The following is a 25,023-nucleotide window of genomic DNA, read 5'->3' as shown; positions in this document are numbered from 1 at the left end:
ATCCTAATCAGTTCTTGAAATATGCTCACCTGTGACATGCCTGGCAGACGGAGGGACTGGGAGAGTTGGAGATCCCAGACTACTCTTCCTTGGAAGGACGGTTGCTTATGGAGGAACTGGGTAAGGGGCAATTTCACTCAAGTATAAGACACTGAACAAAAATATGCCAGACACACTGGGTAGTCTGCGAGAGAGATGGTAAAGGGGTATGGGAGTGATGGAGGACATAGATTGGGAGGCTACTATATAGAACAAGGGAACCCGCTAGGTAGGCAAGGACCTGGGGTATCAATTTTACGAAAAACAATGGCCCTTGACACAAAATAGAAGGTTATAATAATTATAGGCCACAATGTGCGCTATAATAGCTAAAAAGTCCAGCCGGACTTGCAGATTTATTCAATGATTCAATAACCAATTTAAGGAGAGCAATAAGACAGTGGGACACAGTCATGTATCCACAAAGCTTACACAAACTTAAAGACAATACAAACATATAAAATGTATCAGGCATGTAAACAAAAAATGGAGCTAGAGGGGAACTCTATAATACGCTTGCTTCACATATGTGGGGAACAAAACATATTATGCACATAATAGTGAACTAGTGTTAAGCCCACATATCATGTCGACGGCGTTTCGATCCTTTCACGGATAATGGATCATCATCAGGACTACCATTGTCTGCCTGATAAAAAGCATCAAGGCGATGAGAGTTGCCACGATAAGTCCAAAAGGGCTGGGGTGGTCTGGGTCACAGCTACTTAGCCGTGGAGCGCCTGTACCTGAGGCATCAATTTTAGGGCAGCTGTGCGTGGATCATGGAAGTGCTACAGCTGGAGGCGAGGTATCATATGAGTTGCGGCGTGGGTCTTGGGGTGACCAGGATGGCAGCGCTTGAAGGGATGATGCACGGTCGCTTGAAGAGAATTAGCAAGAAGGCGGCACTTGTAGAATTAATGCAAGGTCGCTTGTAGGGATTGTGGAATCGGCGAGGGTCCAAGAGAGTGGTGGACCCGTTAATTCAGCAAGGGGATATGCTGAGTCGGTACCTTCGTCCTTAGTAGAACGACAGGAAACGTCCCGGTGCACAATCGCGCCGTGCATCATCCCTTCAAGCGCTGGCATCCTGGTGACCCCAAGACCCACGCCGTCGCCTCCAGCTGTAGCACTTCCATGATCCACGCACAGCTGCCCTAAAATTGATGCCTCAGGTACAGGCGCTCCACGGCTAAGTAGCTGTGACCCAGCCCACCCCAGCCCTTTTGGACTTATCGTGGCAACTCTCATCGCCTTGATGCTTTTTATCAGGCAGACAATGGTAGTCCTGATGATGATCCACTATCCGTGAAAGGATCGAAACGCCGTCGACATGATATGTGGGCTTAACACTAGTTCAGTATTATGTGCATAATATGTTTTGTTCCCCACATATGTGAAGCAAGCGTATTATAGAGTTCCCCTTCTTGCTCCATTTTTTGTTTACATGCCTGATACATTTTATATGTTTGTACTGTCTTTAAGTTTGTGTAAGCTTTGTGGATACATGACTGTGTCCCACTGTTTTATTGCTCTCCTTAAATTGGTTATTGAATTATTGAATAAATCTGCAAGTCCGGCTGGACTTTTTTGCTATTATAGCGCACATTGTGGCCTATAATTATTATAACCTTCTATTTTTGTGTCAAGGGCCATTGTTTTTCGTAAAATAGATTGGGAGGCGGCATTTATGCCCCCAGTTGCAATGAAATCTAGACTGAGGCTGATGCAGTTCAGGATCTTGCGTAGGGTCTATTATGACCAGCAAGGATTGTATGGTATGGAAAGAGTGGGTTGCCCGACGTGTGTGCGGTGTAATGGGGTTAGTGGGACTTTCATGCACACACTGAATAGCTGTCTGCTTATTCAAACATACTGGGCCTCGCTAATTTGGGAACTCAAAGCAATTCCTGGGGTTACCGTCCCACTCTACCCACAATATGTACTCCTAGATATTCCCAAAGATGTTGACGCCACATAAGCCAAGCTCATATTTAGTGGCCTGGGCTTGAAAGTGGCCAAGAGAGACTCGGCCAAGCTATGGGGGGCACAGGAGTACCCAACTATAAAGGAATGAAGGTGAGGGATGGATATGTGCATGGCCACAAAAAAAGCCACCCACAAAAGCAGGGTTGTCCCTATAAATTCTACAAGGTGTGGGGCAGCTGGTTAAACAACTATGCACTGGGGCCATCGGGGGGTGGGGGGGTCTGGCAGATCTCCATTGATATCGGATGCTACCTAATGGCACACAAAACAGTGGGGATGATGAACGTATCTGTAAGTGTATTGATGGCTCGTAGGGTGCAGTGTGCTCTGTACATCGCTGTAGCAACACTACGATTGACTCCCTCGGAGTTTGTAATATTATGGGTGCTTGTTGGCACCACTGTGAGTTGTTTCTTTCAAAAAATAAAATCATTAAAAAAATAGATGACTAAGTCTCAGTGTATGAGTGATGGTCCTCTACCTGATAAAGAGAGTTGGAGAATGTGGCCTGCTCTCTTTGTAGGATAGAACACACTGGGATGCAATGCATGAACTCATCAAACACCTACCTGACACGATTAAGCAGAGGAGGGAGAGCTAGTGGCAGAGGGTAAAACTATCTCTTATGCCACCATCCAGTGCAGCCTTGACGCTACACATACCACCACTCGGGTGTCAAAACGTATGTTTTAATCGGGCCCATCGTGTGCCTCTGCATTTCAGGTTTTAAACCCACAGCCAAGCAGCTTCCGCTCAACTTGCCCTTTAAAATGCAGCATCTTTTCCGGCCCGGGTTTACCAGATGCTACCAAACCATTGGTGCTCTCCCGAAACCATGTGTATCTACAGCAACACATGCTACAAACGAGAAATGTTACTTACGTTCATCTGTTCATAGCGTGTAGTGCTGTAGAGGTACATACACTCACCCTCCTCACTGGAGGCATGGGGCTCTGGTCACAGATCCCTTCTTTTGACTACTTAAGATACTTTCACAATACATGTGTGGCCCATACTCTCTCTATTCACCACTCAATTGTACTCTCACCCGCTGTGCGCAAAACAACATAACTTGGAGTCAGTGCCCATCCACATTGCCTGCTAGGGAAGGAGTCACTATATACCTTGTGACTTGAAAGGCTTCTTTGAAGAAAAACAACTTGCGAACATTGAGCCCAACACTAGATAGCAGGAGCATGGAGAGCATGTGAATCTACAGCATTACACGCTATGAACAAATGCTTACAAGGTATATTTTCCATCCACAATTGGTGTGGCAGAGGAAGTGCTTCCACTACTCATGTTGTACCACAGATGGCCCGCTAAGCTTAAGAGGTGACCCTTAATTTGCAAATTTGACAACTTTCATAGACAACATGTAATTTTCAAAGATGGCAGCAACTATTGTTTACATAAATGGGATTAACACGATAATGCAAAAATAATGCTATGACACATCTAGTATATGTTAGAGAAATTATTCTAGTGCTCTCAACTCCCAAAGAATTAAAAAAGGTAGTGGCGATGTTACAGAAATATCAATGAGGAGTAAACTGCTCAAGGTTATTGCTACTTCCCAGAGCTCTAATGGAGCACCCTTTCTGTGGCTGTGATGAGCAGTAGCTCATTGTGGGACTGGCAAAGGTCCCCAAGTGTGTGGATATAGTAGATGTCTAGGGTGATATCTGTAGATCCCAATTTCTGCCCATGGCAAGCCTCTGCTTCGGCACCCCTGAGATCCATCAGTGAATAAGATATTTAGGTCCTCTCTAGAACAGAGCATTCCCATAGTCCAGTCTGTTTAAAATCGTACTTTGGTTTGTATTAATCCAAAGCACTAGGGTGATAATTTGTTTACATACGAGGTAAGGGATAAGTCATTATCCATGTGTCCTCCTAGATTCTGAACAGACTCAATTGTAATGGGGGTCTTCAGGAGGCCAGTAATCTGCTGGTAAAGATCATCCAATAAACCAACTCATTACTACGGTCTTGTCCCCATTACATTTAAGAGATTTGACTTTAAGCTATTGGCAGATGCCTCTCATACATTTATGAAAGACATCATTGGGTCAGAAAGGTACAATCCAATGTCAAAATCAGCTGGGTGTCTTTAGCATAGTTTACAAATATAAGGCCATAGGATCTAATCAGCCCATCAAGAGGTCTTAAGGAATCATTAAGCAGTGTTGGACTGAAGCCCTGAGGTACCCCTTGTTTAACTAGTCTGAAGGACGAGCAAAAGTTGTAAAGGCAGACGGCTTGAATTGTTACATCCAAAAGGAGGCCAGCCATTTCAGCGCTCCTCCCTTTATCCCTACTTCTGACAGCCTTGAGAGTAAAATACTGTGATCTACCATGTCAAATCCTGCAGACATATTAAGCAGCGCAAACACTGTTTGGTGACTCTCATCTGCTGCCATACGTAGACCATCCGTGGCTGTGACCAAGACTCCTTTTGTGCCCTAGAGCAGGAGAAAACCCAATTGGGCGTCATCTACTAGGTTATGCCCCTCTAATTTTTATTTGAGAGTTTATCACAAACTCCTCCAGGATATTAATAGAATACAGATCTGAACGCTCCTCGCTAACTGCTCTAACTGGATTGTGCGCAGGGTGCCAGTGGAGAACCGGAAACAAGCAGCTATGCTTTCCCTGTTGGCAAAACAGTGGGTGGTAATCTGCTGGGGCCGTAGGCGAAGTTCACGTGAGTGAGTGGCTCAAGCTTGTGGAATTCTGCCATAATCAGCTGTCCGAATTCTGGGAATTAATGCCAGCACAGGAGCGCCCTCAGAACATATGGGAATTGCTGCAGAGCTACCTCAGATCCCATTCTCTTGACCAAGCGGAAGCACCCCCTACGGATGAGTAGTCACTATGTGGAGACCATGTGCCTCTTATGTGAAGGCGCTGAATATTCTTTCAGTGGCGGCCAGAGAGGCCCTCCCGCTTCTCTTCTCCCTCTTTCATCCCCTTGTTGTTTTGGACCCTGGAATTGTTACGGTTTGACAGTATGCTACATTGATAACGGGACATTGTATGCTTCTTGGACTCTCAACATCAATATCGTAATGCATACATCTGGTGAATGCTGATGGATAATCATGCCATAACAATGTCCCAGCAGTCTTTCCATGCTAGCAATGGTTCTTGCTGTTGTTTGTATTTGATGAAAAATATATAGATAAATAAATAAATAAAAGATCCAGGTTACAGGATGATTCCCCAGGAAACACCTCAAATCCTCCCAGGAGAGCAAATGCCATAGAAAGGAGAAACACCCTAAAGTCTCCTCAGAGCCTACAACACCCACTCCCACCTCTCCTGTGGTAAAGGAGAAGGAGCATCCTAGAGCCTCATCTACAGATTCTATAAGAAGAAAAGACAAAAAAAACGTTGACAATGACAACTCCTAGCCGGTCGACGACAAGTACCACAGTCGCATCATCAGCCCCTTTGATGATTGCCATTTTATGGACCCATACCATTGACAAGGCTATCATCATCAACGTCCTCGTTGATGAAGAAGGCGCAGTCGATGAGCACCCCATCAATGAGCTCTCCGTCAACTATCATCCCGTCGGCGACCCTGTCGTCAACGAACCAAACCAACACCGTTGACGGTAATACCAGCGACGACAGCACCATCAATGCCGAATATTCCCTCTTCAGGGTTATTGGTACCGTCAACGACAACGTTGACGACGGTCAGTGTTACCAGGGGAAAGAAGACCTTTCTCCACCTGGATGTTTCATCTTACTCAAAGATCTCCCCGAAGACCTCCAACAGTCAGACGATGGGGAGAAAAATGATAATGGGATATATAGGGTGGGGCATAGCCTGTACGAGTTGCATATGAAATGCCAGGACTAGGAGGACGATTATGAGGACGAGCAACAGCAGTAATATTACTAGCCATATCTGGTTCCTTCTTGCTATCTTCAGACTTATAGCTATCCACCTGAACCATGTCCTAGGGAAATGGTGCATTTACCACCGTCTTTAATCCATGATCTTTAAGCCAAGTTGGCGGACTATAGGTAGAGATTTCCTCCCCAGGATGTCCAGAGTGAGCCACTGTTACATCAACCACAGCTCCCAGCAAGGCCAGTCTTATCCCAACTAGCAACACCTACAGCACCGCGCCCTCCAACACGGCACCTACTGAGGACAATCCCTCTTCTTCAGAGGATGAGAGAGAAGGAGAGATCACAGAACCACACCCACTGGCGGATCCCTGGGATGACTATATCATACCTACACCCTTTCCTCCGGCACATCATCCAGCGGACTCACCTCCAGAAGACATTGGAGGGTTCCACAACTTGATGGAGAGATCGTCCAACAGGTTTCATCTCCCCATGGCTGTTCAGCATACAGATTGCTTTCTGTATGATTTTAAGGAGAAAGCCAGGAAATCTATTATCACCATCTTTATAATAGAATATATCCGGCAGGAGGGAGTAAAGATAATGAAAACACCGGCCACAATAACACCAGTTCTCTCTCTAATAGACAAGAAGTACAGGGTCCCTGAAGGTGAACCTTTTTGCTTGACATGTCGCACTAAACCGGATTCTGTCATTTCGCAGGCAGAGCAGAGGAGATCGAAAAATCCGGCTACCCCAATCTTGACTCCTCCGGACAAGGAGGGACGCAAATTGGACATCCTGGATAAGCGTTTTTCAGCCATGGCTAATGTTACCATTTGAGCAACTAATGCTTTGGCTATTATCGGCCGTTATGACCGACAGATGTGGTCAGATATGGCAGCCTTATTGGACCTCATCCCTGAAGACAGGAAACAAGAGGCGAGGAAGAAACTTGTGGAGGGTGAAAGAGCAGGCTTGGAGACCATTAACTGTGCTATGGACATAGTGAACACAGGTTTCTGACAGCTGGCTAAAGCAGCAGTGTTGAGACGCCAGGGGTGGTTAAAGGCCACCACTTTCATACTGGAAGTTCAAACAAAAAGTTTGGATATGGCGTTCGATGGAGATTCGTTATTTGGCAAGCATATTGATGATGCACTGCTCTCCATAAAGACTGACACAGCAAAGTCGTTAACCACCCTCCAATACAGGAAAATGCCCTCCAGGGGGGGTTAAAGGATGCAGGCTTCCCACATACAGAGGAGGTTTTCTGAGGAAACAGCAAGACCAATGTAATCAGGCTCAATGTAGGCTGACTCATCAGCCCTCCACCTACCACCAATCTGCGACAGCTGGTTTCTCCCGTCAAGGCATCCGCAAGAGAACACCGTCTCAGGGGCAGGACATTGGAAGGAAACAATGACCAATGCCGGGTACCAGCTCCCCCTTCCTGTATCCTTCCAGTGGCTGCGAAGGATTCCAATTTTTATGAGCAATGGAAAAGTATAACAGCAGACCAATGGGTTTTGGAACTAATTGCCTTTGGTCATACTCTGGAGTTCATAAGCAAACCTCCAACCTCTCTACCCAAGGTAGCCCCTCCCCCTCGTCTTCACTTGTTGCACAAGAAAGTAAAGACCATGCTCAAAAGGTGCAATCGAGAAAGTTCCACCTCTGCAAAGGGGTCAGAGTTTCTACTCCAGTTTTTTTCTTAATAATGAAGAAATCAAGGGAGTTGAGACCAATACTGGATCTCAGGAGCCTCAACAAGTACCTGGGGAATTTTTTTTTCAAGATGGTAACTTTAGCCGAGATCCTGCTTCGCCTCAACAAAGGAGACTTTATGGCCTCACTTGATCTAGAAGACGCATACTTCCACATCCCCATCCATCGAACTCACTGAAAATTCCTCAGGTTTACGGTAGCTGGTACCCACTACCAATTCAAAGTTCTTACTTTCGGCCCCAAATCCGCACCACAATATTTACAAAGTGTCTCGCATCAGTGGCCGCGGTCCTCTGTTCTCAAGGTCACCGAGTATTCCCCTACTTGGACATTTGGCTTCTAACAGCACGAACATCAGATAAAGCGGCCAGAACAGCAGATGGTTATCTCGAGCTTTTCAACAGACTAGGACTGACAGTGAACACCAAAAAGTCTTCTTTTTTTCCAGTCAAATAGCACCATTTCTGGGAACCAGGTTGGACACAATCCAATGAAAGGCCTTCCTATTGGACAAGCAACATGCACGTCTACAGCAGCTTGCTATGCCGATCTCAAAAAGAAAGTCCATTTCAGTGAGAGGGTACTAGTCGCTCCTAGGGATGAGTTCATCAGCAATCGACCTAGTACCTTTAGCCAGGCTCAAAATGAGACCTCTGCAAGAAGATCTTCAGAAACAGTGGCTACAAACTGCGGGATCCTTCGAAGACATCATTCTTATCACCCCAAAAATGAAAGCAGCAATGCAATGGTGGCATCACAGTCCACATCTTTCCAAGGGTTTCACTTTCTTACACGAAATACCAGACTACAGACTGACAACGAATGCTGCCATAGAAGCCTGGGTAGGTCATTTACAGGATCTCCAAATCCAGGGCAAATGGTCAAATTCTCAAAAGCAAATTCATATCAACACCCTGGAACTGAAGGCTGTATTCCTCTCTTTACAGGCCTTTCTACTGAGAACAGCAGGCGCCTCTGTACTGGTCCATACGGACAATACAACTAGTATGTTCTACATAAACAAACCGGGAGGAACCAATTGCCACGAATGGGAACTTGACTAATTCGAGCTGTACAGAGTTTTTGCCCTATGGGGAAAGCCAGCGCTGGATTTGTTTGCAAAAGACATCAATGCCAAATGCTGGTCATATGCCAGCAGGTTCCCCCTCCCAGGGTCTCAGCGCAATGCCCTTTCGATGCAATTGTCAGGGAAATATACCTACGCCTTTCCCCCATCCCATTGATTCGGAGAGTGCATACCAAAATGAAGCAGGAGAGATGCACCCAGGTGGCCCAGGCAACATTGATTCCCGGAACTTCTTCATCTTTCAGAAGCCAGACCCATACGTCTGCAGATGTGCCATCCGAATCCGGAGTCCCTACACTTGCATGCCTGGCTCTTGAGTTCATAACATTTCTGAACATGAATATTCTGCAGGAATGTAGAGAAATCCTCTCGAAATCTAGAGTGGACAGTACCAATAAAACGTACAAGATGAAATGGAAAAGGTTCTGTTTTTGGTGCCAACAAAATGGCCTGCATCCATTTGAAGTATCCCCACAACAGATTTTACCATATCTCCTTTCCTTGGCAAAATCTGTTTTAGCTTTCACCTCAGTTAAGGTGCATCTGGTTTCCATCTCTCTCTATAGAAGAGCTTCCCGTGCCACTTCTCTCTGTGCCTGAAGCCTGATCAAACAATTTATGAAGGGGCTGTTCCATACTTTTCCTCCAGTGTAAGCACCTCCGCTGGAATGGAAACTCAATGTGGTCCTTGCACAACTCATGAGAAGACCATTTGAGCCCATTCATAAAGCTGAATTAAAATTCCTAACATTGAAACTCACTCTTCTGCTGGTCCTCACCTCAGCCAGAAGGGTAAGCAAAATCCAAGCATTCACCATTATGAAGCCCTTTTTAATATTTAAAGAAGACACTGTGATTCTAAGGACTAATCCTACATCCATACTAATATAATAGAGAGCTCAAACCTTTGAGGCGGGTAATCTCAGGAACCACAGCATCAATCACAACACCCAATACAGCGTTGGAAAGGGCAGTTGCAGCAGAAGGACATAGGCTATGCAGACACCCACCATATACATTTAAAAGGTAAAAGAACCGTGCCAGCAAAGTAGTCCCTTGTGGGCGTGTCTGCGTTGTGCTGTGGGCGTGTGCTGGGGGCGTGACAAACGCTGGGGGCGTGTGGTAGGTTCTGCCCTTCATGCCATGTCTCATATTGGGTGCTAATCCCACCCTGCTCCTTTTAAATACACCTGCACCCCATAATCATAACCCACCCTTACTCCTTAAAATACCCCAAAACCCTTAAACACTAACCCATCTTAACCCTATAAATATACCCTGTACCCCAAAACCCAAACTAGCCCTGAACCCTAAAAATACCACTGTACCCCAAAACCCAAACCTACCCCTGAACCCTAAAATACCCCTGTACCCCAAAACCCAAACCTAGCCCTGAACCCTTAAAATACCCCTGTACCCCAAAACCCAAACCTACACCTGAACCCTAAAAATACCCCTGTACCCCAAAACCCAAACTTAGCCCTGAACCCTAAAAATAACCCTGTACCCCAAAACCCAAACCTACCCCTGAACCCTAAAATACCCCTGTACCCCAAAACCCAAACCTAGCCCTGAACCCTAAAAATACCCCTGTACTCCAAAACCCAAACCTAGCCCTGAACCCTTAAAATACCCCTGTACCCCAAAACCCAAACCTACCCCTGAACCCTAAAAATACCCCTACACCCCAAAACCTAAACTTAGCCCTGAGCCCTGTGGAGAAGTGTGGCTCAGGGGTTAGAGGCGGCAGACCCGGAAGCTGAGATCGGTCCTGGACCAGGGTTCAATTCCCCGCCTCGGCGGGTCTTGGGCTCAGAAATTCCACGGACTCGATAATTCTTTTTCCGGTGCCTACTCGACTCACGGGTTCACACTCTGCGACTCTGGGCAATAGCTTGCTTAATCTCCACTACGGCCCCTCGCGGCGGGATGCCTGGCTTTCACCTTGTGGATACCCTGCTGGGGTTATCTCACAGGGGAATACCAGGACGGGTTCCCAAGGCAAGGGCCTTGATGCCTTCGGGTGATACGTGCGCTATATAAATCGCAATACATACATTACAACCCTAAAAATAACCCTGTACCCCAAAACCCATACCTATCCCTAAAACCAAAAACTACCCCTGTACCCCATAACCAAAAACTATATCTGAACCCTTAAAATACCCAAACACCCCAAACCCCAAAACATATACCCCTATACCCATACTTACCTTATCCAAACATTTAAAAGGTGTGAGTGGTCCTGCAACCTGGTGGACCACTCACACCTTCACGCAGCACTACTTCTTGGAGTCCGCACAGGATGCAGGTGCAGCAGTTGGCCAGGCGGTACTTTGCCATTTCTTCCATTAAGGTAAGCCTCATTCTAATATTTAGAAAGAGTCTTCTGTTTTCATGGTGATTTCATATGCTTGAATGTTCTTAAGTTAAAGTGTATTACGAGTTATGCTGTTTTTTCCCCTTGCTATTGTTTTGTATACGAAAATGTGTGTATATAAGCAATAACTTACGTTTTTCTCTTATAATTATGTTTGGTGCATCTCCTTTCTTTGGACCCCATTAACCCCCCCCCTCCTCTTCCCCCCAGTAAAAAACAGCTTGCATAGGCACAGCCTTTAAATGGCTTCTGGTATTACCTCAAACTTGGAGTTCAGTATGTTTAAGGGGGAAAAAGTCACCCACCATCCTCAACAGACAAGATATTATTGGAGGTGACTGCTTGCTACTCTGAATCAGGACTGTGAATCTATAAAAGATAATACAATACTGGATAAGAAAATTAGTTACTTGCCAGTAACTATGGTTATCCAGTATTGGTATCTTTCATTGAATCACATGCACCCACCCTCCTCCCCTTAGAGGCGGTTTCCTTGTTATTTACCAAGATACTCACTTCTCACTTGTACTGGGAAAATCTGAGGGAACCTGCCTCTTCTGGGAAGGTTCTAGAGGGTGCTAGCAGGTGCTTAGCTACATTCAACATTTCCTCCTTTTTTAAAAAGGACATTGATAGGCTATGTTATGCATGGCCCAGGGCCATTATAGGCTATGGCATTATTTAAACACTGCTTGATTATGTTACTGTGAGACTTCCATCTCGACGAGGAGGAATGATTCAGGCATATGAATCTATGAAAGATACCAATACTGGATAACCGTAGTTACAGGTAAGTAACTAATTTTCATACATTACTGCTGGCAACCTTGCCTGAAGGACCGAGGTGATCACTAATATTAGTCTTGCATAAGGTGGCCTATAATGTAATCTTGTCTGATGTGGTCATTATTACAACACCAATAATATTAGTAGCTCTTGAAGAGTTTCACTGACCATAAGTAGCTGTTATAACAGAAAAGGTTTCATACCCCTGCTATAGTCTTTCAAATGTGTCCCAGAAATATAATGGTAGTTATGCCAGATGTGGGCCATGCAAGTGGGAAAAGGCATTCAAATGTTGAAGTTTGTAACTACCAAAAGAAGTACTGTTTTACGTCAGCATGGTAAATGTAAATGTAATGTAAATGTAAATGTATTGGCATTTATATAGCGCACTACTTACCCGTAGGGTCCCAAGGCGCTTCGACCGCTGCGAAACCCTTCCTGGCTTCCCTGAGAGATGGTCCCTTAATGGGTATCTCCAGGGTGAGACCAGGCATCCCCGGCGGTCTGGTGGGGCCGTTAGTGAAGATGAGGCAAGCTAATGCCCAGAGTTGCCGAGTGTGATCGCTGATCAGAGTGGGCACCGAGGCGAGAGAATTATCGAGTCCGCTGACCCTGGTCCAGAAACCTGCCGCGCCGGGAATCGAACCCTGGTCCCGGGCCGTCCTCTGCTCTCGGGTCTGCCGCCTCTAACCAGTGAGCCACACTACTTCACTGGTATACCGCAGAGCACGGGACCTCAAAGAGCAACCTTTTACTTTGCATGCTGTGTTATTGGGCATCCTTGGTAAAGTTACACCAAAGCCTTCTTATACCAGTTTTTAGAATTCTGAGAATTCCTTTGGTATGTCAGCCAAATACCACCACAAACCCCTCCCAAATGTTCAAAGGTAGCATTTAGAACAATTCCTTATGTCTGCTTCGAGAGTCCTAGCAACTGACTACATACTTCAGGGTCGAGTTGGTAAGTACTAGGTTCTGCTTAGCAAGCCATGAGTGCTCTGTTGCATGATCTTCCTAATGAATTACCTTTAATTTATTTCTGTCCTCTCCTAGGATCTCCATTACACGTGTTACAGCCGACATCTCCCTGGCTAAGCGCTCTGTATTAAACAACCCTAGCAAACATACCATCATTGAGCGCTCCAGCACCCGCTCTAGTCTAGGTAAGGAGAAGAAGGGGAAATGTTTTTTCTTCTCTAGGATTCTTTGCATCTGTGTACCAGAAATGCATGATTTCTCCAGTATCTGAAATGCTATCTCCTGGTTTACAGGAGTTATTGGAAACTGTGATGTCACATATCCACAAAAAAATGTACCCGTGCATTCCACCCACTGCCACTCAATGGTGCAGCTTGATTTCTTGACAGCCATGTTGCTTTTGTGGTCCTGGGGAGATTGAGAGAGTGAGGACACTGGATGCAAGTCAATCTTGTGTGCATATGGTGTTGGAATACCTGCCTGCTTCCTGTGTACCACTTGACACAGAAAGCAATGAAAACCATGCAGTGCCATTCATCTGATCATTTGAATGTCACACGGTCTTCCTTTTTGAAAATGATGATAGCCTCCTTCAGATTGTACATTCACTAGGTTACTACCTGCATTAGAGATGGCTATGCCATAACTATCAAGTGACACCCACTGATGCTCCCTCACGAACACAGTTATCAGTGTTGTTCTGCCTTTGGATACTGTCATACAAGCCTTGTATATCATATCTAATGTGTCCATTATTAAAGCACTCAATATGCTGCCCATTAAAGGTGAATTCTGGATTTATAACCCATAAATTAATCAAATTTGTGGCTTGATTTTCTGAATTCTTGAATTTAGCCCAAAAAGAGAATAATGCCTTGTCCTGTGAAAACATTTACTTTTCCTTTGGAGCATTGGCTAAGATTGTCCTGAAAAGCCCCTATTATGAGTTCCCCATTACCTCCGCTGTGAGATACTATGCCCAAATTGCGGGGGTAATAATGGCCCAATATCCTTAAATATTTTGTAGCAGGGGGGATTTTTTTTAATGACTGGGGAGGTCGTCTGGTGCAGGGTGTGTGTTTAACAACCTAAAGCCTAGGTGGGTTATGACCTCAGACACCAGCCATGCAAGTGATACGTACATCAATCTGTTCTTATAAGAACTATGGGGCATATGTAGGTAATTTTTGTTTTGCGATTCTCAAATTGCCCTGCTCAAAAACCCCTGGACCCCGCGCCCCCGCATCGCCAGACTGCACTATGACTCTAGCACCCTCCGCGCACTCAACACCGGACGAGACCACACCTGCTACAGGGTCACCCCTAAGCGCACCCAAGGGCCCTTCGCCTGCTGCAACTGCAGATTCACCAGCATCCAGCCCTCGAAACCACCAGCCAGAGAACCCAACCACCTCCGCTGCATCCTCCTCAACACCCGCTCCGCTCGCAAGCACGCCATCGAACTCTGGGACCTCCTAGACTCCACCACTCCCGACATCGCCTTCCTGACGGAGACCTGGCTGAACGCCACCTCAGCACCAGACATCGCCATAGCCATCCCACAGGGCTACAAGATCTCCCGCAGAGACCGCACCAACGGAGTTGGAGGGGGAATCGCCATCATCCACAAGGACACCCTCAGTCTCGACCAACACCGACGACACCCTCACCACCGCCGAGCACAATCACTTCCAGATCCACACCGACCCCAACACCACCCTCAGAGGAACACTCGTCTGCAGAAAACCCGGACCACGACCACAGTTCTGCGACACCATCGCCGACCTCGTTAGCACCCACGCCCTCGCCTCCACGGACTACATCCTCCTCGGGGACCTGAACTTCCACCTCGAGAACAACAACGACGCCAACTCCACCGCCATGATCGACAACCTCGCCAACCTCCGACTCAAACAGCTCGTAACGACACACACCCACGCCGCTGAACACACGCTGGATCCCATCTTCTCCACAAGCCCCCACGTCTCCTTCAACCATACCACTGAACCCCACTGGACCGACCACAGAGGCGTCCACTTCACCTTCAGGAAACCCACCACACACCACCGCACCCAACAGCTACCACGCCGCTGCTGGGGCAAGGTCACCAGGGACCAACTGACTACCACCCTCGCCCTGAGACCACCCGCCTACCCAGACACCGCCGCGACCAACCTCAAACAGTGGATCAACGACTGCGCCAACACCCTCTCTAGACCTCCACAACCAACCACACCAACAAGAAAGTGGCCTGGTTCACCGAAGACCTCCGGACCTCCAAGCAAACCTGTCGGCAGCTGGAGAAGAAATGGCTCCATGACCGCACACCAGACAGCCACACAGCCCACAAAAGCGCCACCCGCAGACACCACCAACTCATCAGGGCCGCCAAGAGGGCCTTCAAGGAACGCTTAGACAACAACGCACACAACACCAAAGAGCTCTTCAGCATCGTGAAAGAACTCTCCAACCCCAGCTCCAACACCAAAGACAACCCACCATCACAAGACCTGTGCAACTGCCTGGCCACCTTCTTTCACCGCAAGGTCGCCGACATCCACGACACCCCTGCACCCATCACCGAGCCTACCACCCCTGCGATCACCACCCGCACCAGCCGCCTGACCACCTGATCCCACGTCAGCGACTAAGACACCATTAAAACCATGAACTCCATCTACTCCGGATCCCCATCCGACCCCTGCCCTCACCACGTCTTCAACAAAGCCAGCACAACCATCGCACCCCACCTCCGGAAAACAATCAACCGCTCCTTCGAGACAGCTACCTTCCCGGAAAGCTGGAAGCACGCCGAGATCCACGCCCTCCTGAAGAAGCCCAAGGCAGACCCAAAGACCTCAAGAACTTCCTGCCCATCTCCCTGCTCCCGTTCCCGGGAAAAGTGACAGAGAAGATCGTCAACAAACAGCTAAACCCGCTACCTCGAAGACAACAACATCCTGGACCCTACCCATTCCGGTTTTAGCAGCAACCACAGCACCGAGACCGCCCTTATCGCCGCCACTGACGACATCAAGCTCCGGATGGACAAAGGAGAAACAGCCGCTTTCATCCTCCTGGACCTATCAGCAGCCTTTGACACAGTCTGCCACCGAACTCTATCAGCACGCCTCCATGACGCCGGAATCCAAGAGAAGGCTCTGGCCTGGACCACATCCTTCATCTCCAGCAGAACCCAGAGCGTCCGTCTCCGACTCTTCCGCTCAAAAACCACTGAGATCATCTGCGGTGTTCCACAGGGATCCTCCCTCAGCCCGACGCTGTTCAATATCTACATGGCACCGGTCACCCACGTCGCACAACACCACAACCCCAACATCATCTCCTACGCCGACGACACCCAGCTGATCATATCCCTCCCCGAAGACCCCCACAACACCAAAGCCAACCTCCATAGAGGAATGAAGGCCGTAGCCGACTGCATGAAGGACAGCAGACTGAAGCTGTATCCAGACAAGACGGAGGTACTCATTCTCTGACCCATCCCATCGGCCATGGACGACTCTTGGTGGCCCACATCGCTAGGCACAGCCCCGGAACCCACAGACCACGCTCGCAACCTGGGGGTCATCCTCGACTCCACCCTCTCCATGACCAGGCAAGTCAACGCCGTCTCCGCGTCCTGCTTCACCACCCTCCGAATGCTCCGCAGGATCTTCAAATGGACCCCCCCCCCCCCCCCGACACGAGAAAAACCATCCCCCAGGCCCTCGTCACCAGCAGACTCGACTACGGGAACGCCCTCTACTCAGGAACAACAGCCAAGCTCCTGAGACGACTACAACGAATCCAGAACGCCTCGGCACGACAGATCCTCGACGTCCCTCGACGCAGCCACATCACACCCCACCTGAGAGTCCTGCACTGGCTCCCCGTCAACAAGAGGATCACCTTCAAACTCCTCATCCACACACACAAAGCCCTACACAACACCGGACCTACATACCTCAACAACCGACTCAGCTTCCACACCCCCACCCGAAGCCTCCGCTCAGCCAACCTCGCCCTCGCCACAGTTCCTCGTATCCGGAAAGCCACCGCTGGCGGCAGATCCTTCTCCTACCTCGCCGCCAAGACCCGGAACACTCTTCCCACCAGCCTACGACAGACTCAGGACCTGCTGGCCTTCAGAAGACTTCTCAAGACCTAGCTCTTCGATCAGTAGCAGCCCCCCCCCCCCCAATGCCCCCTCCTCCTAGCGCCTTGAGACCCTCACGGGTATTTAGCGCGCTTTAGAAATGCATTGATTAATTGATTAATTGATTGATTGATTATTTGCGAATCGCAAATAGAGATTCGCAAATAAGGAATACCTTCTCATTCATTCCTATGGGCTAGAAGGCCCATAGGAATGAATTGGAAGACATTCTCAATTTGCAATTCTCAATTAGAGAATCGTAAATTGAGAATGCAATTACAGGGTTGCAAGGGTGTCAATAGGATGCCCTGTTGCACCCCTGAAATTAACATGTGTGCACATGTGGCCCACATGCATGCCCTGAGGGCATGTATGTGACCCACATGGCAATTTTGAAAAATGCCAAAAAGTGAATTTTTCAAAGAAATCGCAATTTACCACCAACCTGAAGTTGGTGGTATTTTGGGATTCCTTAAGCCACAATTCGCACAACTTGGGTGCTTCCTACATTGCATTTAAGGAATCGCAATTTGCGATTCCTTTAATGCAATTGCAAAATAAGGAATCGGACATTTTGCGATTCCTTATTTTGCATGTGGGTGTTTGTGTGCTACATAGCATACTGCCCTTATTAGGATCGCATATGGTCTATGTTATGTTATGTTAGCTGTTTTTGTACCGCGCACAGCTGCCCCAGCAAAGGGGCGTCCTGGCGCCAAGAAAGGTATACACAACATCGAAATAAAGCCGCAGAAGCAGAGATTTTTATTAAAAAGAAAGGTTTTAATGGCACGTCTGAACTGGAATAAGTCTTTCAGTGCTCGAATTTCAGCGCGAAGAGAGTTCCACAGTTTTGCGGCTACTACTCGGAAGGAGCGGCCGCCAGTCCTACTCAGCGAGAAACGTGGGACTACCTACATATAGCCCTATATTTGTTAAAAGCTCTCAGTTTTCCGAGAGGGGTCCGAATGATCAAAAGGCGTTTTGTGCAAGCCTGTGAAGGACGGCATTGTGACAGTCATGTTCCCTACGTTATGTCCTCCTTCCTGCCTACATAAATACCTGTACAATAACTGTGCTAATTCTGCCTGCATGCTAAACACCCATGTACTCTTCAATAGTGCTATTAAAGTCCAAGTCATCACTGCTTCTGGGATACCCATATTACAGTTCCCCTTCGCCCAGAGTAGAGGGATGTACAGTGCCACCAGTTACTCGTATTTCATGGTACGGGACACCCCCATTTATTCTGAATTGATGATGTCTAAGTCCTTAAAGGATGAGGATAACATTGGTAAATAACTTCCACTCAATCTGTACATGTCAAATAAAATGTCATGTCATCATGTCCTCCAGTGTCTAAATACCAGCATTGTTTGTCCTGAGTGACAAATAAATGTGGCATCCAAGCATGTAAAGCAGGGTTTGCACCAAGAATCTATCAAAGGTTTACATGCTTCAAATTATTATGTCATCTAGTGTTTGGGAAATTGCCCTTCTAAGCTCTCTGCTGTAGAAAAAGGCCTGGTCGATACTGAATCAGTGGCACAGGTTAAATGAGATCCCATTTTGAGAACATTAACGACTCTTCAACAACAATAATAAGTTTGGCATCATCTTCTGATTTAGCTGTCTGTAAAGCCATTTAGTCCAGAAATCCAGTAGCCCTGCAGTCACTGAAACTAGAGAAAAAGTAATCCTCTGGTTCGGATGTAGCAGCTGTCTTGGAAGTCATCTGTGGTCAGAATCCTGACAAATAGCTTTGTAATTGTTTTATTTGAGTATGTTTTCCTCATGGATAGGGAGCGTTCAATGAGGAATACTGTCAGTTGTTTTAAGATTGCCTTGAGCATGTGACTCCTGAGTAGTTTTGATCTAATAGTGAGCCGCATTTCGTGGTTCTAAAATTCAGTCGGAGAGTGTGTGGGTCACCATCTCTAAAAAGGTGCAAGGCCTCTTAGAGCAGATATAGTCTGGTGGCTAAACGTCTTTCCTGAAACTTGGCTTTGGATACACACTTTGGCACATAACCATATTCATTTCGTGGTTCTGGTCTTAATCACTATATCTTCAAGTACCTCTAACAGTGAATGTGTGTAACTAAATATATTTAAACATAATAGTGTGCTGCTTTGTACTGTCCCATTGATATGACCCTTACCACTTACTCATTATATTCTGTGATCCAGTCTCACCCAGACCTCATCTAACAAACTGCTTTATGCAGAGCACTAATATCAATATGTCTGTGCCATAAAAAAGTGTTCTCCATAGATGCTCTCCACTGCTCCTATGAGCTAGGCTCATACTCTGGTTATAAACACCTAAAATAAATTTAACAAATAAATAGGTTTAACATGGTTGAATACCATTCCTTGACAGATAACTTGACAAAAAATAGAATCGGTGACCTCGACCCCAGAATGTTCTTTGCCTTGATTTCTTTGCTAAACTCACAAGCGACAAAATCTCGATGTTGGCAACAGCGCACAAACGTGCCTAAAAACATCTTCAACATCAATCAAAAACACATTAAGCACCCAGCTACATGCACTTGCAAACACATTCGATATCAAGACCTGATGGAAAAACAAAGGTGTTGTGATATGGGAACAATTACAAATATTAGAAATCAAGATGTTGACATCATTAAAGAGACAGATCCCACCCCTGTCATGTAGAACCCCTAGCAAGCTAACAGGATCGATATATATATAAATATTTTTACAGAGGTTTATATAGCGCAAACTTGATCCGGTACCGGGTATCGGAGAGCTTTACATAGTAGCAGTTGCATTACATGAGGACACATTCATTTTTGGTAGCCACGTTGAGATTAAGTGATTTCCCCCGAATCACAGGATGTTCAGCGTCATTGCCGAGACTCGAACCCGGACGACCGCCGTAGCTGTTAGGCCAACTCCTCTCACCAATTGATATGAATGTCAAATCACAAATATGAATGACAATAGTACGCTGTCATGTAATGGAGGATTGGAACATGATACATGATTAGATAGAAGTATCCATGACTGTTTTCTGCAAGACTCCAGGACAGAGCGACAATAACGAGGCTGCACTGGAAACAGCTCAAACATCTAACACCTTTCTCTCCCAATGTTAGGTAGTTTCTCGTAGCCAGGAATGGATCAGGAGATGAGTTTTTGTGGCAAGACTGTGTAAAGTGCCGGGCGGCACTACAAGATCCCACATGTTGGCAGGTCTGACATTCTGCACCCTACCTCTGATAGTATAAGAGAGGTAATGTTGTATTAACCTCTCTACATGGACTGACCCCTGCACCGTCTCCACTACATCATTATACAGCATTATATTGCTTCAGCGAAGTCAGTGAAGAGTAATGTCTATTTATTTATAAAATGGAGTAATCGAAAATTCTGTAAATAAGAAAGAGGGTTTTGGTAGGTCTTTCCCCCTACAAAAATGTGTAGTGTCCCACACTATATTGGAGGTGATGTAGTGGTATTGCAGTGTTCTGACAGACTATACTGCTAATTTAACCAACAGCTCCACCGATGTCCAACCTGAGGCCAAGACACATATAGAAAAAGCCAAATATACTGTGCCTCGTTTTCACTGGCGGCAAGGTGCATATTTGTTGCTGCGAGTGATCGATGTCTCACTTAGAACAGTGACAACTCCAGAAGATAACATTTGTGGCATTAAACTATTGTAACTATTTGGTGGGCTTCAAGAATGTCATACACATCCAGACATTTGAAACATTCGTATTTGATCGAAAGTAAAGAACTCCTCTTCAGGATTATCATTGCAGGGTGAATGCTCATAAAGTGCCTGCCGCTATCAGCAGCTGACAAAAGGAGATTATTGCTTGTGGGTGAAAAGTCGGCATTTATGGTGAGGATATTGTGATGGAGGATGTAAAAGCTATCATTTTCAGATGCTGAACATGGTTGATTATGACACTGCTGAGTATCTGACACAAATGAGTTTGTCTGACTGTGACTTGCTAGACCAGTTTCTCCCAAATACCCGTATATGTGATTTCATAATTAGACAAGCCAGACAATTGACTTGGCAAAATTGTTTCCAAAGCAATGCATGACAGCAAAAAGCATAATGCATACCTTCGATGCCGCGAAGACCTTTATCAAAGATATGTGGGCTTCACAGTTAAAGGAATGGCCACTGGAAGTCTAAGCCAAGTCAGATTCCTAACAACGTGCTGCAAATTCTGTTAAACTCAGAGAGGAAAACAGTCAGCTGTATCCCTCAGGGTCATTGCACTAAAAGCAGAGAAGCCACCAGACTCTCTGGTTGACATACTATTGCAGGCGACATACAGACTTGCTGCATTGCAGTCAGTGCATCCATGGGTTAAGCACTGATATCTTTAGACTCCAGACAAGAATCACAGGTAGGACTGGCAGCTTTTAAGTGTTTCAACCAGGAGCCCTCTGCTTTCTTATTTTGAATGTTAGTGTATGTGAAATGTATGCTGCAAAATAAAATCTTATTGAATTTGAAACACTATTTGTATAGGTTTATACCTATTATAGATTTATGTACGAAGCTCACTATTGCCACCTTCCCCACCAATAAGTGAAAGCAGGGCTAGTCCAATGCTTATTGTCACCCTAGATGAAGTGCCATTTTGCCACCACTCAACCTTGCAGCAGCAGTCGAACAACCCTTTGCTGATCGCACCCTTAACATTTGTCTAGTTTAGACTTTCTTTGGACCCGCCCAGTGTAAAAGAAGTTGTAAATGTTCAGCTTATCGTACTTTACCACTTTACATAAAAGTCTGAAGATATCTCATTCTTGAGGGGCCCTGTGGGGTTCCATTTAACTTTAAAATTACATCTGATTACAAATATGCCTCCAAGTAGGCGTGCACCAGGCTATTTCTGTTTATTGGAAAGGTTTTCCAGGTGATTACAGATCAATCCACTACATAGCAGGATTATGACAAGCATGCAATTATAAAACTGTCATCAGTCATCAAAGCTACAGGTAAATAATTTCTACTTCTTTTCCACTGGTCGTTTTGCTACACTACAAACTCACTGTCTTTTTTCTCTTTGTGCCCCTCTTTCTGCCTTTCCCTTTGTTGTTCCCTATCTCACACCCTCTGCCTCCTTTGCTCCATCCTGGTGCAGATGTCTTGGGTATGTAACTTTTAATCTATTAGTTGCACCCCTCCACATCACCTGCTCTCCATTTGCTGTAACAGCTGGAAGGCATGAGTGAATACTGAGTGTGCCCCTAGCATGTGAAACGCTAATGCACAAGAAACTGTGACTAAGGACCCCGCTTATTGGTGCTGCGCGTATCTCCCGCTGCTCTACCACAAGTGCTAGTCCATGAAACCCCCAAACCCATCCATGGTGAAAGAAGAAGATAGAGGGATATAGGGGAGGTGCCAAGTCCCTTTTTCAAGGTGCTGCAATTTGCTTTCAATTACTGCAGAGTAGAAGAAACAGCCTTTTGCTTTGCAATAACTGCCAGGTAGAAGTTGTTGTAAGGTGCTGTGCAATTACTGCAGGGCAAGGAAAATCCCCTTTTGCCATGAAATAACTGCTGGTCTGAAAATATCACTATCTGCTGTACTATACCTGCATGGCAAAATATCAGCTGTTATTTTGCGCTAGCTGCAAAAAATAACCCTCCTCCCCCCAGTAACTGCATCCTGAATACAAAGATATCACCTACAGCAGTACTTGTCTTGCATGGCTGCAGGTACCATCCACTTCCCTGCAATAACTCTAGGGTGGAAAATACCGATGTCTGCTGGGCTTTTATTTTAAGGCTGAAGACATCCATAGCTGCCACGCAATCCTATTAACATGGCTTCCTGCCTACATAAATGTCTGTGGCGGAGTAAATTATTGCAAAGATGAAACTATTCCTGGCTCCTTAAGATCTTTGCTAACCTCATTGCATAACTGTCCATAGTGCAATGATTGGAACAATGCATAAGCCTCTGACTGCCTTGTGTATCTCTGGAATTCGTAGAGTGTATTGGGCATCTGCTTCCTTCTAAATTTGTGGTAGTCCTTGAGCTTGGACACTAGAGGCACTGACCCGCACCAGTGACTTTTGAACTACACAATTTTTTATTTGCATTGGTCCACATGGGGTGACATGTTAAGGCAATATTTGGATTATGGACAATTTGTGTTCTCAAAATTGCCATTTCCAATCATTTACTACTCCAACATGGAAGTCGGTAACTGATCAATGGTTTGTGAACAGCATTACGGTCACCAGTCACTGATATATATCTTACCAAATTGAAATTTGAAAGCAGCACTTCTAGCATGTCTCTTCCAATTTGTAATTTGGTAATGATTTTGAAAACTATTTTGCATTTATTTGGGAATTTGTGCATAGATTCTTAAGGATATCGGGTATATGTTGCTTTAATTGCTGCTCATAATCCAGGGCCTCTGCATCTCCCTTTGCAGTCTCTTTGTGACTCCTGTGTTCTATCTGTTTCCCCGTGCGTGCGTACACCCCACTACATGTACATATATGTATATTCATCAAGCACCATATTATGTATCTGTATCTTATTCATTCATTCACAGTGCTTTAACCATGGACTTTTATCAGCATTCCTCTGTTCTTATGAAGATGTGTTGTTATATATTTGTTTTTGTACCTTCTACTTAGTTGAATCTTCATTGATAGTAATAAACTTTGAATAATTCTCCGCTGCCCGTGCTGACACCTCCTCCAATATACATTAACAGTTCAGGAAAAAGTCACAGAAGAATGTTCATCCCTGAAAGTCATTTTCCATGTAAACTCAGTGCAGTCTGTCAGAGATGTATCTTCCTCCTAAATGCTGTAGGAGAATTGTTGGAAACATTCTTATGTAGCTTTTGAATGCTCAACACTTTGTCATGGAAAAAAAGGTGCCTGTGAACAAAAACAGCATGAATAGGAAAAGCAACCGGATATGCTACCACTGATGATATTAAAAAGGAGGCCTGTACCTAGATCCCACAATGCACTGTAGTAGCAGTTTGACTGAGGGTGTCAGTTCTTTTTTCAATCTCCTTCACGCAGCATCTCGGAACACCTCAGGTGTCTTTTCACCTACAAATCTTTTTCCATCACAAATTCAGTGCTTGTAAAAGCATTGTACTCAACACTTTTACATGTCCACTGTCGTGTAGATTCATTCTTTCTAATTTTCAAACAGAATTTTTTGTCAGAATGCCTGCTCTTTTTACTAAATGCACATGATGTTGTAGAAAGAAGGTGAGCTCTGATGCACCATAAGATGTGTGTGTGGTATGCCATTCACATACCTACCTCACTAAAGGATGTGGCATTTGTTGTAAAATGTCAAAAAGAATGCGTAGAGACAGAGGGCATCGGACTGCGTGTTTGGATTCAGGATATGAAGGCAGAACAAGAAAGGAAGAAAAGGAAATGAATGGAAAGATCATCCTTCTCACCATTCTGCAGTTTAGCATCAATAATCAGATATGGTCTCCCACGGTGGAAGATCTAAGGACAAGAAATCACCCTCACATCAGCTTCAACTTCATTCTCATTGATGTAATTTGCCGACGTCAAGAACATCGACGTCACAAGTTTTGCCCCGTCTTGTTCACCTTCAAAAGAAGAGTCAACGTCGATGCGCCATCATCTTCATCGCTCAATGTCCAAGTCGGGGGTGGGATTACCATCAACGCTGTTGATGCTGAAGACTAAGACTATGCTGCCATCTCACTTGAGGTCATCATCGGAAAGTCACCGTTCAACGTCAAGATCCCAATGGTTGGTGTCAAAGTCTCATCACTCGACGTCGAAGAGACATTTTTCTCCACCAAATACCCCGGTTCCCACAAAGAGGATTTGCACATTGTTGTTTTCACCTCTCTCGACGCCGGGGGACAATCCTGTACAGATCCATTATGTCCTTTGAAAATGTCCCCTGTGCAACACTTCTAGGGCTACTTCTATGTCGCCGCAGACACCTTCTAACAGAGGATCCATGACCCCCTCA

The 25,023-nt window shown here is 45.8% G+C and overlaps 1 protein-coding gene across 2 annotated transcripts in view; it reads left to right on the top strand.

The window, feature by feature from the left end:
* CACNB1 (calcium voltage-gated channel auxiliary subunit beta 1) overlaps positions 1–25,023 on the top strand; it is a 478,106-nt gene that overhangs the window by 373,116 nt on the left and 79,967 nt on the right. For both annotated transcript variants that reach the window (XM_086924331.1, XM_086924332.1), the window contains exon 10: positions 12,933–13,042. In XM_086924331.1, coding sequence (XP_086780457.1) covers positions 12,933–13,042 — 110 coding nt within the window. The remainder of the gene's footprint in view (positions 1–12,932; positions 13,043–25,023) is intronic.

This window comes from Lissotriton vulgaris, chromosome 5 (genome assembly GCF_964263255.1).
Source record: "Lissotriton vulgaris chromosome 5, aLisVul1.2, whole genome shotgun sequence".
Lineage (NCBI taxonomy): Eukaryota > Metazoa > Chordata > Amphibia > Caudata > Salamandridae > Lissotriton > Lissotriton vulgaris.
The sequence above is the reverse complement of the archived record's forward strand: the minus strand, read 5'-3'. Positions and strand labels throughout refer to the sequence as shown.